The 14651-nt window shown below is 33.1% G+C and overlaps 1 protein-coding gene across 2 annotated transcripts in view; it reads left to right on the top strand.

Moving 5' to 3' along the window:
* The window catches only part of LOC150074993 (sodium/potassium-transporting ATPase subunit alpha-like), a 632142-nt gene extending 622749 nt beyond the window's left edge, over positions 1 to 9393 (top strand). For both annotated transcript variants that reach the window (XM_090388637.1, XM_090388636.1), the window contains exon 21: positions 8839 to 9393. In XM_090388637.1, coding sequence (XP_090244763.1) covers positions 8839 to 8959 — 121 coding nt within the window. In that variant the 3' untranslated portion in view covers positions 8960 to 9393. The remainder of the gene's footprint in view (positions 1 to 8838) is intronic.
* The last annotated feature ends 5258 nt before the right edge of the window (positions 9394 to 14651 follow it).

Below are 14651 nucleotides of genomic sequence, written 5' to 3'. Positions count from 1 at the left end.
TTAGGGGTAAAGGGAAGGGTTATTGCTTCCGTAAAGGCGACTACGATGGACTGAGACAGTATTTAAATTCTATACAGTGGGACCAACTGATGATGTTACCAACAGCAAATTCAAAATGGGAAGCATTCAAAGAACTTATCTTGGAAGCTACTAGGCTTTACATACCAACTAAGAAATATTGTTCAAGGTTTAGGCCAAAATGGATGTCAGATGAACTAATGAGGCATATGGCAGAGAAGAAAAATGCATGGGATACATACAAATTAACACATGACACAGAAGCCTATGATAGATACAAGTTGATATGCAACCAAGTTACAAAGGAGGTTAGGCAGGCGAAGGCAGATTACGAGAAATCCTTGGCAAGGGATGCAAAGAAAAACAGCAAAGAATTCTTTACTTATGTAAACTCTAGAAGGAAGGGGATGAATCAGATTGGTCCACTTGATATTGATGGGTCAAGTGTTGATGATCCTGCTCAGGTAGCTAACAAACTAAATGAATATTTTGCATCGACATTCACACATGAAGAGTTATTCAGCGAGGGGAATGCCAGAGGTGTATTCAACTCTAGCAGTAAGCTACAGAATCTTGAAATAACTGGGAGTAAAGTGGAGGAGAAACTGTTGAAGATAAACACAAGAAAGGCACCCGGGGTGGATGGGATCTATCCAGTTATATTAAAGGAGGCAGCAAAGGAAGTAAGCAAACCCTTAGCCATAATTATGAGAGCTTCCTTGGACTCAGGGGAGGTACCCATAGACTGGAAATGTGCAAATGTGACCCCAATTCACAAAGGAGGATCAAAGGCTGACACAAGTAATTATAGACCTGTGAGCTTAACTTCTGTTCCAGGAAAATTAATGGAGGCGCTGGTTAAAGAAGCACTGCAGGATCATTTAGACAAGAATTCAGTTATAGCTCAGACACAGCATGGTTTTGTTAAGGGGATGTCTTGCCTGACCAACTTGATTGGATACTATGATGCAGTCACAAAAGAACTGGATGCAGGGAATAACTTTGATATTACATATTTGTTCATATCTGTATCAAAAGCCTTAGAAAGGCTTTTGATACTGTTGCACATGGAAGACTGCTACACAAATTGGTGCAGTGTGACATTGGAGGCAAATTGCTGCTATGGATAAAGGGGTGGTTGAGGGGGAGAAGACAGAGAGTGGTAATCAATGGACACTGCTCATCGTGGACTGATGTTATTAGTGGAGTCCCTCAGGGCTCAGTGTTGGGTCCATTATTGTTTTCTGTATTTATAAATGATATTGATGATGTTATATCGGGCTTAATGTCCAAGTTTGCAGACGATACAAAGGTTGGCAGGGTTGTCAAGGACACTACTGACACTATGCTGCTGCAACAGGATCTGGAAAGGTTGAGCAGATGGGCTGAGAGGTGGCAAATGAAGTTTAACATTGACAAATGTAAAGTACTACACATGGGAAACAGCAACCCCGGAGCAACGTATCAACTCTGTGGTACTACACTGACAGTGGTAGAGAATGAAAGGGACTTGGGGGTGGTTGTGCAGGCAGATATGAAGTTCTCTGAGCAGTGCAGACGGGCTGCAAGAGTAGCTCATGGAGTATTCTCAATGATATACAGGAATTTTTCCAGCAGGGATAAGGAGGTGATTATTCCATTGTATAAGGCGATGGTCAGGCCACACTTAGAGTACTGTATACAGGTCTGGAGGCCTCATTTCAAGAAGGATGTAGAGCTGCTGGAACGAGTACAGAGAAGGGCAACAAGATTAGTGAATGGAACAAAGGGGTGCTCTTATGAAGAAAGGCTTAAGTTTTGCAAATTACAGTGTCTGGAGACTAGGCACCAGCGAGGTGATCTGATAGAGGTGTATAAAGCCTTGAATGGTTTAAGCATGCTCAATGCTGATGGGATTCTTCCTCTAGCTCAGAAAAATCACCTGAGAGGGCAGAAATTCAAATTGAGGAAAGACAGATGTAGGATAGACGTGCGGAAATTTGCCTTTAGCCAGCGGGTGGTTGGTCGGTGGAACAGACTTCCATCCCTTGTGGTGGAGGTTGATAGCCTAAATAAGTTTAAGGCTCAGCTGGACAGGTATTTTGAACGAACAGAGGGGTGAAGTGGAAGTGGATTTTTTTTTGGCTGATGCTGCATAAGCTTGCTTTCTTGCATCAAATGCCTCTACTAATGCTAATGCTATTTCCTAGCCAGTGGCATAGGAATGCCTTGGCATTGGGGCAGGTGCCAAGGGTGCCAACAGGAGAAGGGCGCCACTGAGAGGCCACATCAGTACAGTGCAAGCTATTTTGACACCCGTGACTAGCTGGCGAAATGGTGCCCCTCAATGATGTCGAATCAAGATGACAGCACAGGGCGGAGTGGAAAGTAATTTTCACACAGTGATCCAAGTTTGCATGCAGCCTTACATACTGCATAGCGTCATAGATCTATTTGCTGGCCAGAATGTAACTTTGAAGGGACCAATCAGGCGATTGCTTCATCAGCGCATGCTCGAATGCATAGTAGTTTGCAATTCACACATTGTGTACAAACTGATTAAGTTATAGTGGTGTTGTGATTGCTGTATAAACAGGTAATCGTGAATATTGTGATTTGTAATTTAAATAAAACAATAAAGACCAAATTAATTATAGACATGCCACCAAAGAAAAAAAGTGGACATCAGTACCGCGTAGAAAGACTGCATAAAGAGGAAATTAGAAAAAAACATTCTGCTAATTTACAAAACTGGCTTACAATAAGCCACTGCAAACCTGAAAGTGACAAAGAAAACAAACATGATTTGAATGAAGATGAAACAAATGATGATGCCACTAAAATGAAAGTCCAAGAAAAAGCTCAAATAATTTAAGTTACTTTAAAAGAATTATAAAGTGTGGACAATAACCAACAACAGTTGGTAGAAGAAAATGATGGCAGCAATAATATTAACATTGAACATGTAAGTCTGAATTTTAATGATCCAACCACATGGAACTTTAATACCCACAAAAACAGATCTCTTATGGTGCAACACGGTCCCGAACGTATAGTGTTAAATATGTATCCTGTCACTAATGGCCGATGTTTCAATAATTCGTGGAAATACAAAAATGAAGGTATTGAAAAAAAAAAAAAAAAAAAATAGAGGAAATGGTTATTTTATTGCAAAAACAAAGATGCAGTATATTGTTTTCCATGCCTCTTATTTGTATCTGGCACAAATAACGTTCCATTTTGTAGCTCAGATGGATTTAAGAATTGGAAACATCTAAATTCAAAGGTTATTTTTCATGAGAATTCATTACAACACATAAACAATTTCACAAAATGGAAATTATTAGAAAAGGATCTTCAAGAAGGTGGACTAGTTGACGATGCTGCACAAGCAGCACTAAGAAGCAAAATTTCGAAATGGCATCATATATTTAAAATAGTATTGAAATGTGTATTGTTCTGTGCTGAAAATAATTTGGCATTTCGTGGACATGCTAGTAATATCAATACTGAAGAAACAAATTGTGGCGTATTTTAAACTTGATAAAATTTGTCAGCCAATTTGACATTGGTTTAAAAAATGCTCTGCAATCGCATATTAAACACCACACTAATTATATATCTCCAGAAATTCAGAATGAATTTATTAATTTGTTAGCAGCAAAAGTACGAAGTGAAATAAAAGAAATCAAAATGGCTAAATAGTATAGTATAATATTTGATAGCACTCCAGATGTATCACACAGAAACCAATTAATGGAAATTATTAGGTATGTAAAATTTTCAGACAATAAATATACAATTGAAGAAATGTTCATTGCTTTTATAAACACAACAGAAAAAACGGGAGAGGGAATTGCATCAGAAATTAAGGAGAAACTAATTCAAGACAGCCTATTAACTGAAAATGTACGTGGGCAAGGCTACGATAATGGTGCCAATGTGTCGGGAAAGTACAAAGGTGTCCAAGCTATATTTCAAAAGGAGAATTCCCTTGCTCGGTATATTGCATGTTGTGTACATAATCTTAATTTGATAGGTGTACATGCAGCTAGCATTAATGCAGATGTTGTCACATTTTTCGGAACTATACCGTCATTGTACAATTTCTTCTCTTCATCCACTAGCAGATGGGAAAAACTATCATCGGTCATAAAAATCAGCCTGAAGAGACATACCGATACAAGATGGTGTTCAAAAGTAAATGCCATACGTGCTGTATATGGACAACTCAAAGAAATTATTTTAATATTAGACCAAATGAAAGATGATTATTTACTTGGTGACGTGTTATCTTTTGCCCGTCAAATGAGTAGTTACAAGTTTATTGTGTTTTTAAGCCTGTGGAATTTGATACTGGAAAGGATAAATAGAGTCAACATATCACTGAAAAAAAAAAAGATCAGGATATTTATCGATCATCCGTATTAATTAAAGGACTTGTAGATTATTTTAAAGATCTAAGAAATAACGAAATTTATAATGTTTTTACTGAAATCGAGGAAACTTGCAAAAAATGAAAATAGTAAGAGTTGAAAAGAGGAAGGAGGCAAAACAAAAGAAAATGTCAGTTGTGTATGCTGAAGATGAATCGTCGAACTTCGATGGAATAAAAATTTCTTTTTTTTCAATAATTGATTCCATTATAATGCAGTTAAATGAAAGATTTGAATCTCTAAAAAAGATGGCAGAAGACTCATTTTTTGACTGGTGAAGCATTCCATTCAGTGACAAGTGAGGATTTAGAAACTAAAGATATTTTATTGTCAGAAAAATATCCTGAAATTAACCAAGACCAATTTAAAATTGAAATTAAATGCTTTAAACACCAAATAATTGAAATATTAGGAAACAAAATTCCTGGTACAATATATCACTTAGATATTTTGAATGTATTGGCTAAATGGGAGTTGCAAGAAACTTATCCAAATATTGAAAGGGCTCTTAAAATATTCCTTACAGTGCCAACAACAGTAGGCACTGAAGAAAGGAGTTTTAGCAAGTTAAAACTTGTTAAGAATTATTTGAGATCGACATCAGGACAAGAATGCACATCACATCTGTCTCCTTTCGATTGAACATGAACTTGCTAGCAAAATAGACTTCGATGAAAGTATCACAAATTTTGCTAACATTAAAGCAAGAAAAATTAAGCTTTGATGTAAGTTAATAATTTTATGTTCCTATATAATAACTTTATGTACCTATCCATATGAATCTGTGATTTTATGTATTTTTTCCTCTAGAAGTATTTCTTATGTATTATTTTGTTATTAAATAAGAGAAGTTTATTTGTTTTACATTATATATGTATACACATATAACCAATGATATTGTTTACGTTTCAACTCAATAAAACAATGATCAAAATTCAGTCGGACTTCTATATAACGAAATTGACGTTCGCTTACAAAAATTCATTAAACAGAAATTTTGATATAAAGAAATATGACCTTTTCAACAATTAAAAATAATTCAACATTCAAAAATATGGTACAATCAGAAGCAAGTGGAATAAATAAATTTTCTAACATTTGAAAACAGTTAATTTGTTAATACATGCATATTAAGAAACAATTTTTTCATTCGTACATTCACTAATTAGGAATTATTTTGCAAAATATTTGGCTATCTTTTGTTGTACACTGGATTTTATTAGTAAATTAATAAGAGGAGTTACCTCAATATAGTACGTGGAACACTTCCGTATGATACCCTCCAGAAATTAAAACGGAAAAAACGAAAAAATCGACAACTTACCGGTACATTAAAGTAAAATATAAATAATTAAAGTAAAATATAAATAATTAAATAATCAATTTAACACAATTCAAAATCAATTCAAAACAATTAAAATTCAAATTAACGCAATTAAAAGAATCTAACGAAAATATTCAAAACGATTTTCTGGATTTTATTGTACATCCAACTGGATTTTATTGTACATCCATCATTAAAAAATGTTCGTATTTTTTTTTATGTTCAGGATAATTTTTTTCACACTGAAGGCCTCAACAAAATTTCAAAAGTTGCCAACATTTCATGTTTAAGTTTAATATCTTTGTTGCCCTCATTTTCTTCATCTTGTCACCAATATTGTCACTAGTTCTTAATTTCATTCTTTTTTTTGAAACTATCCAATGTCTGAGTACTGGGATATTCAACTATTCACTACTATGACCATGTAAACAGGGGAAATATAAGGCAATGTGTGGAAGATTCACTTCCATGAAACAACAGATGACCGCTTTTAGGGATAAATGAAAACCACTCTCTTCTAAATCTCTAACAGGGTGCTTACAATAGAAGCTTGACCAGAGCCTATTGTATGAATGTTTAGCACACCTTGGTCTGCTCACTGGCTATGGATACACAGAAAGTAGTTGACCAGCTTGACTTCTCTGTATGTGGGACAGGTTTTACGGGTCCCACTGAGTTGCAGATGGTAATCTCTTTATCTCTTAATTCGGGTGTAACAACAGCACTATTGCTTGCTTTTGAAGGCCATGGGTGCGAATGATGTGTACCCAGTTAAGTCTGGTAATGCAGTCGTTATATGGAAAATTTTTTTCATTCTACGAACGAAGAAAAAAAAATTTGGTAAAGAATAAAATTCTATTTAGCGAATTCTAAAAAAATTTGGTAAAAAGAAAACATTTATCTCTAAATAGAAAAATTCGCTATAAAGAAGTTTATTAAACAGAGGTCCAACTGTACTTATTATTTATTCTGATTTTACCAATTATCAAAAAGAGGTGCATAGTCACAAATTTGCCAAGGGCACCGAAAACCTAGCTATGCCTCTGTTCCTAGCACTGTATTTTCAGTTGACACAAAGTGCACTTCTTACTAGATAATGTATTTTTATTATTTTTTTATTTTATTCTTTTCCCATTTAAATGCAGAAAATATTGAGGTGATAAGTTACAAAGAAGTGTTGTCTGAATTATTTTATGTATTTTATACAACCATAATCATCCCTTATCAGTGCAGTCTGTAACTTGATACATCCCCATGGACTTTGTACAGTTAGTATAGGGTTAATATAAAAGACATTCATATAATCTTTCCTATCATGGCAGACATAAATACATTTTGCCTCATATTTCATGATCAAGGTTACCAATTTACCAATTTGTTATGCTTCAAGTCATTAGTTCCCAAATGAATAATACACTCTAGTTCCAGCCTAACCTAACCATTTCATCTGTCTATATACTCCCATTTTTAAGATTATGACCCAGAACCAAGCATTCCACAATGAATGATCTAGTCCTGGGATTGCACTCAAGAGAGCATTGACCAACATAGAATTAGACACTTAAATCTTTCCCTCTCTTGAGCGTCCAGTTTTATTTTGCTCTGGGGCATCATCTCATTTCATTTGAGATTCAGTGTTGTCTAACAGGACACAGATTTTTAATTTCATATCATCAAATACTCTGTATACATGTAACATTGAGTACAAGTAAAAATGCCATAATTTCTCATGGTTAAAACAAGTCATGTTAAAATATCCCACTTAAAAATTGAACTGAAATTACAATGATAAATATTGCAGTATACCGAATAAAACAAAAAAATTATAGTTCACAAATTAGTCACCTACTTTTAAAACCAAAACTAATTCTTTAGAAGTTCTGTATTTATGACTACCCAAATACAAATGCTAATACCTAAAATTATTTTAATATATTTAGTACAATACTAATTTTAAGTACAGTGATGTACTGTTTAAAATATATGCTATAATTTTTAATAGAAAATTGCACAGTAATCAGAATTTACCAAATAAAAACATCCAGTTAAGTATACATGTAATTTACTGGGTGAGTTTTTTTGTTCTTAAAGAGCTCACTGTTAAGGTAACGGAATCTCACATTCACTTAAAAAAATGTTTGTTTGTTTTTTGTTGTTTTTTTTTTTTTTGTGGTTATCAATATGCAGGCAATAACCCTTTGAGAATATTAATGAGCTAATCCAAAATGAAAACTGAATAACCCTCATTAATGAGTGCCCATGTTGAGATTATAAAAAATGTTTCATAAACAGTTGTTCAATATTGCACATTGCAAATGCACAACGAAAATCATCTGTGCTTGATCTTCAACAGTGGAAAAAGGCACATTTCTAAACTGTAACAGGTTCCACAACATCAGTTTATCATTTTAAATCACAAATAAACCTTTACTCTAAAGACAGCACCACAAAGGTTCACCAGTGAAGAAAGTAATCCTGTCCTCCCCTGTTCACAACCTTTTGTAGTCTATTCTTGAATGAAATAAGTAGTAAACTTCAAAATTCTCACAAAAATATACTTTTGGAATATTACTAGGCCCAATAATAGTTTTACTGATTTTCAAATTGAATTAAATGCATCATAAACAATATTGATATGCATAAATAAAATAATTAAATTTGATAGTTTCAGTTTATACGTATTGTTTATTAGGCTTAAACTTGGTATTTATCAATTGAGACAATTTCACTACATATAGTTTTAATGTGATTCTTTCTTGAAATATCAATTTGAATTATTAAATCTCTTACACAAATGGGTTCAGAAACAATATTTGAAGACTTAATAGCTCTAAATATTCCTTAGTAATTTTTAAGAACCTTTCACATGGAGGCATGTAAGAAGGGTCAAATTTCTAGGGAGAGAAAGATATCTATCTACCAGTTGAGTACACAAGCAAATGCATGTTCAATTGAATACCAATATCCAGTATTTAGAAATTAGTTAACACAGTTTATTTATAGGTAATAATATAAAATCTGTTACTGTATTATGCTTTACAAATAGTTCTGGATTTCTTATCTTGTTTATTACATTTACAGAATCAACTGGTGGTTACCAGCACTTCCATTTTCACTACTTATTTTTGTCTATGATGAAATCAGGCGCTTTATTTTGAGGCGCAATCCAGGAGGGTGGGTTGAAAGAGAGACTTATTACTAATGTTATAAGAGGCCTAGTCCATCATCTTGCTCTCAAGCAACATCCCATTATTTTCTGATGAGATGTTTTGGGGCTCATTTCATGTGTTCAGCCATCAAGGGTGAGTTTCACTTGACATAGGTTTTTCACCTAGGATAGTATGGTGCTTACATAAGATGCAAAGGATAAGAAGCTTGACAGATAGGATGTATGAATATGGAAGGCATTTTTGAAGCCGCTTACAAATGTTTTGCCACTTTAAAGTTGTCCATTTGGATTTTAACTTTTATGAAAAAGTGCAGAATGTATAATTTCCTATAAAGTGAATGTTTTAATAACAAATCCAATGTTAATTATAAAATTTATATTCCTTTGAGGGGGGGATAATGAGTTAACAGCTCATATAGCATAATTCATGCTTTTTAAAAAAAAAATACATATATATATATAATACACATGTATATTCTTTATTGTGCATTAAAGGTGAGAAGAAAGCAAATAATTGCATATCGCTTAAAGCAGTTAAAATATGTATTGTACAGGATAGTACAGTGGAAAGGTGGGAGAATCGTTAAAATCATTGATAAAATCTTCACGATTATTTGTTTAGATCTCAGGTTTCATCTTTTTTTCCATCCCTTCCCGGTAGTATTTAAAATGGTTTATATCTTTGTTACTTAGTAATGTCATGTTTGTCATGTTTCAAACTGCTGTGCACAGTCTAAAATTTTAGAGAACATTACTTGGTAATAACTACATTTATCACAAACTTTTGTAATATACAGCCATTTCTGTTGAATCTCAGGAAATGTTTATCAGTGTGTGCATATTACTGGACCATATAAAAGGATCTGTTAATACTGCCGAAGTACTTATTTGAACAGCATAAAATATGAGAATGGCAAAGACTGGGTACAAATTCTAATTTGGTAGAGTGAAACAAGAAGAACATGATAATGCATAGGTGAAGTGACTTTATGTGTTTGAGCACTAGAAAATGTCAAACAGCAGGGTATATAATGTAGCAAAACAGTCCAGAGAGTGTAGTGGCATTTCTTCCTTGTAGCCACAGTAGTCCTCAAAAATGTTTCCAAAGCACAGGTAACACACATAACACATCTTTAAATTTTAGGTTACAAAAGCAAAAAAAAAAAAAAAAAAAAAAAAAAAAAAGCCTGAAAAAGAAAAAAAATAGTATTTTAGGAAAGATCTTACCTAGTATAGTCAAAAATGTGAGACTATAATAAAGCACAGCCGATATATTTGCATTTTAGACTGCTGTTTACAGCTGCATTAGTGAGAAAAAGAAATTGACTTCCAGATCAATGACAAAAAATCTATATAGAGAACACAATTATATATAAATACATATAAATATATATATGTATATGTATTTTAGTAGTAGTTTACAAGTGACACTTAAAAGAAAAAAGCAATGTAGTTTAATAGTGAAACGAAGATTATATGAACTTGTGATATGTGTTTGTGTGAAAATAATGTATATTTATGATGTGGATGTATAATTTTCAGTTAAAAATAAAGTGTGAATAATACTGTTTTTGTTTCTTAAATATAAATATCAATTGGAAAGAATATTGCTGCACATAGGTATGGATGCATTTCTGCTGTGATATATTTGTTGTGTTTCTATACCATTATTGACCACAGTCAAGCTGATGTTGATTATAAACATACTCCAGTTGCTTAATTTGCTCATAAAATTGTTTGTGCAGGTATTATTGCAAACTGTGTATCTCCTGTTGAAAATAAAAACATTAAATAACATATATTTACGATAAATTGTTTCAAGATTAAGAATACATATGTCACATGCAGTTTTTATCACTTTTTCTTATTATAAGATAAAAGTAATGCTATTGGCATTATGTGCTGATAACATTTCTTCAATATTTGTCATTATGGATTGCCCAACGTGAATATATGAAACCTATGATTAAAATATGTTCTGTTGGGAAATTTTTGGACTAAAGTTTGGTAGGTGTCAGATATAATATTTGTGTCCATATTTTTGAAGACAGATTTCTTGTAGACAAAATTTCACATTTCTTGTTATGTGCAGCTGTTCATTCTTGAAAAATTTATCTCGCCTTTCTGAATTGAAAGTTATCTTTACCTCATAACACCTTAATTCTGCATAACCGTAAAATGTGATAGTGGTTGCTCTCCAGTTTCTAGCAATATTCTTTAGTAGTTTGCAAGGATAGTACTTTGTTTGGCTTACAACACAAAAATTATTGTGTTGGAAGCCAAACCTGGAGCTTTAAAAGAAACTTATGTAATCTTGGAAACTTATTATGAAAACTTAGGTTCCCTTTTCTGTGACTTTATTGCCTCTGATACCTGTATGAATGCTGTATTTAAAATAAAAAGGCAGTGTTTAACATGCAACTCTTAGCTGCTGACAAGAGATACTGTACCATTCTTGAATTACAAAAGTCTGTGATTCCAATTTAGTATTTTTTTTATGAAAATCCCAAACACAAAAGGTATTCAATCTATTATACTTAGTATGATGCATGGATTAAAAGGTTAGTTCTGTGAGTTTGTAGATGATGTTTCAGGTACACATTTAGACTAGTGGAATTACAGATGCTGCTTCAGAAGAACAGTGACCATAGAAAAGGCATACAGCAGAAACCACACATCTATAGGACAGGTTTTTATAAGGGATGGGTCATTAATCAACCTGACTCCCCTCTTGAATAGAGTCTAGTGCTTGAGAAAGGTTTTGGTACATAATCCCACATGTGAGATGGATTTTTTTTTTTTTACAGCCTTTTGTTCCTTTTCTTTAAGGTAATGGTAAATGCAGTGGTATGCAACCTTTGTTTGCAACCCAAAAACTGTAGACAAAAGAAAGAGAAGAAAGGTGAGCAGGCTTCTAAGCACTGGCTTATCCATAGCCATCTGAAATCAACTAAGTTGATTAGCTTTCAAAGAGTAAGAGCATGAAAAAATAAATGTAAATTTTTAATGAATATTATTCAGCAATTGTTTTTAATCAAACAGAGTGAAAACAATGATGATATGGTGCAGCATCCACTTTTGAAAGCTCTGGTTTTTGCAAAAGAGATTAGAAGTCATTGGTAATTCCCAGTAGCAAGGCGCCTCCATAGCCAGGTGGGAAGGAGTAGCAGTGCATAGCACATGCTTCTTGATTATACCGGGGTTCGAGCCCGTCACCACCAAATATGGAGGATATGGAAAGGTTAGGGAATGACCACCGCATATCCTGGAGCAATATGGCCTTAGTTGCTAATGCTCCTAAAAACCAAATAACAACAACCCAGTAGCAATATACGACCTTGTCTGGAAGTCTCAGTGTGAAATTGCACATGAGATCAGTACGCTCTTTTTTTTTTTTTTTTATAAGAAATAAAAGAAGACTGGGTTTTAGAAATAGTTGTTTTGTTTACCCCATTGGAGAATTACATGGAGATTGGCATACAAGAAGTTGAAGCTGCTTGTGCAGATGAGGTTTCTGATGAAAGGTGGATTGTAGTGTGTTCATTGGCAAAACTGTCAAACACTGAGAAAAAGAACTGAACTTTTGGAGACACCAGCATTAGTCAAGAAGACAGACAGACAGACATACATCTACCACTACCCACAGTGATAAGACTGGCTAACCAGTTGCAAAAACAACAAAGGGTAAGATGGGAACTTGTTTAGACCTTTATGGCAAACAATCAGAAGTCTTGGAAATGTCAAAGACAACGGCTTGAGGTTTATTGAACTATTCCATTGAATTTTGACAAAGATGAGTAACATAAACCAGAGGATTGACACTTTTGGAATCTGTATTGGTAATCACTGATCACATCAGTCCCGGATTATCATATAAGAACATGCTAGGGCACCAGAAAAATGTATGACCGTTTCAATTTGCAATGATGGCAACACTGGTATTTTCCCACATTTTTGGCTTTTCAGCAGCATTTGTATAAATCATCAGAACTTCTATATTGTGTTGCCAACTTTTCCCAGTTTATATGTTATAAAGGCAATTTTATGTGTAGTTAATTCATTGGTTTCATTATTTTTATTTTGATATAAATATAATTATGAACTCAAAGTATATGATAACAATTTTGATGATTACTCCTTATAATGAAAAATATAATTTTATTAAAACTGCTCTATTCATCCAAAAATAATTATATTTTTTATATATCTAAGTATCTGTAATTAGTTTGTAGATGATATTTCATAAAATGAAAAAATAATAAAACATTTTAGTTGTTTTTACTCCTGCAAGGTAAAACTAGTAGAGTATAATCTTCAGTATACATTTCTGATATTTATAATGACTGAACTTATCATATACAAAACATAATATTGAGTTATCACAATGAGTTTTACTGATCTGATGAGTCATGACCATCATTAACATTTTTTTTTTGGCATATTTGTACTTACAAAAACAGAACATTTATTTATTTTAAACTGGAATTAAATGTTTTAGTTTTTGTACCTCCTTTTCTTAGTTTTAATGTCTGTGACCATTGAAAAAATTTTCTTGTATGCTGCACTTGAGGCGCTAATGCTGAAACCTTTTGAGCTAATTTACAAATGTTAGAAAACAAATTTTCCAGAAAAATCTTTCGTATTAGAAATTTCATGCCACATTTCATCGAAAGAATAGGCTTATTCTTTAAACATTCAATTTGATTAGTTCTAAATAAAATGGTAAGACTCTGCATTCAGTCTGAACCAAGTTTATATCTATCTTAAATATTGCATAAAGTATTGAGATTTCTCTTTTTTCTTTGTATACATCAAAATTTAGACAAATTTTAGGATCTATAAATCCAGTCCCTGAGAGAACAAAAATTTGATCCTAATGGTGAATCAATATGTTCTAAGTACTCCTCACACTCTGGACCAGTATACATTTTATCAATTTTGATAAAATTGGTGGGATGCAAAATATTTATTTTCATTAGTTCACTTTTTAGTAAATGTGGTTTTAAGTAATTTGTAGCAATTATTTTGAAAAGTTTCAATAACACTGGTTTAATAAAATGAATGAGTGAAGATTTGCTCTGAAAAAGAGCATTGAATATGTTCATGTAATCCAAAATGTGGGTGAGCTTTAAGCTCTGGATTACACATTGCATCATATATTTCTTTTGCTTTTTTGCCTTTTTTGATCAACACACTCAAGCTGTATATAGTTAAATAGGGCATCCCACATATCTAATATTCTATTTACACAAGGGCATGAGCTAACCATTTAACCACTTTGTTTGACTTGGTTTTAACAGAGATAACTTTAAATGGAAAAAATATTCAACCATATCCTCAATTTATTTTAACACTATTTGCTGGATAGCTAGTGATATTTGTTATAAACTGCTCTACAAAATCTGGCGAGATTGCAGAAGCTGAACTTGATATCAGGGTTGATGTATTTGCCATACATCAGTCCTCAGCAAAACATTTGAACATCCTCTTTAAGTTTTGAGAAAAAGGAATTCTTTGCACCATCACAAGCAATACCCAAAATATTATTCAGCGGGATATTTTTTAAACATTTATTTAGTATAAATGCCTTCGCTGTACAACTTTTAGCATCAAGTTCAATGAGTTCTAATAATCGACAGGTAACTGAACCATTATCTGGCTTTATGTACTGTACTGTACAAGTGCAAGATATTTGTTGCCACTCACTACAAATATGCTAAGGTAT

The sequence above is a fragment of the Mastigoproctus giganteus genome, chromosome 14 (assembly GCF_048544385.1).
Source record: "Mastigoproctus giganteus isolate SK-2022 chromosome 14, ASM4854438v1, whole genome shotgun sequence".
NCBI classification, from domain to species: Eukaryota; Metazoa; Arthropoda; class Arachnida; order Uropygi; family Thelyphonidae; genus Mastigoproctus; species Mastigoproctus giganteus.
The sequence above is the reverse complement of the archived record's forward strand: the minus strand, read 5'-3'. Positions and strand labels throughout refer to the sequence as shown.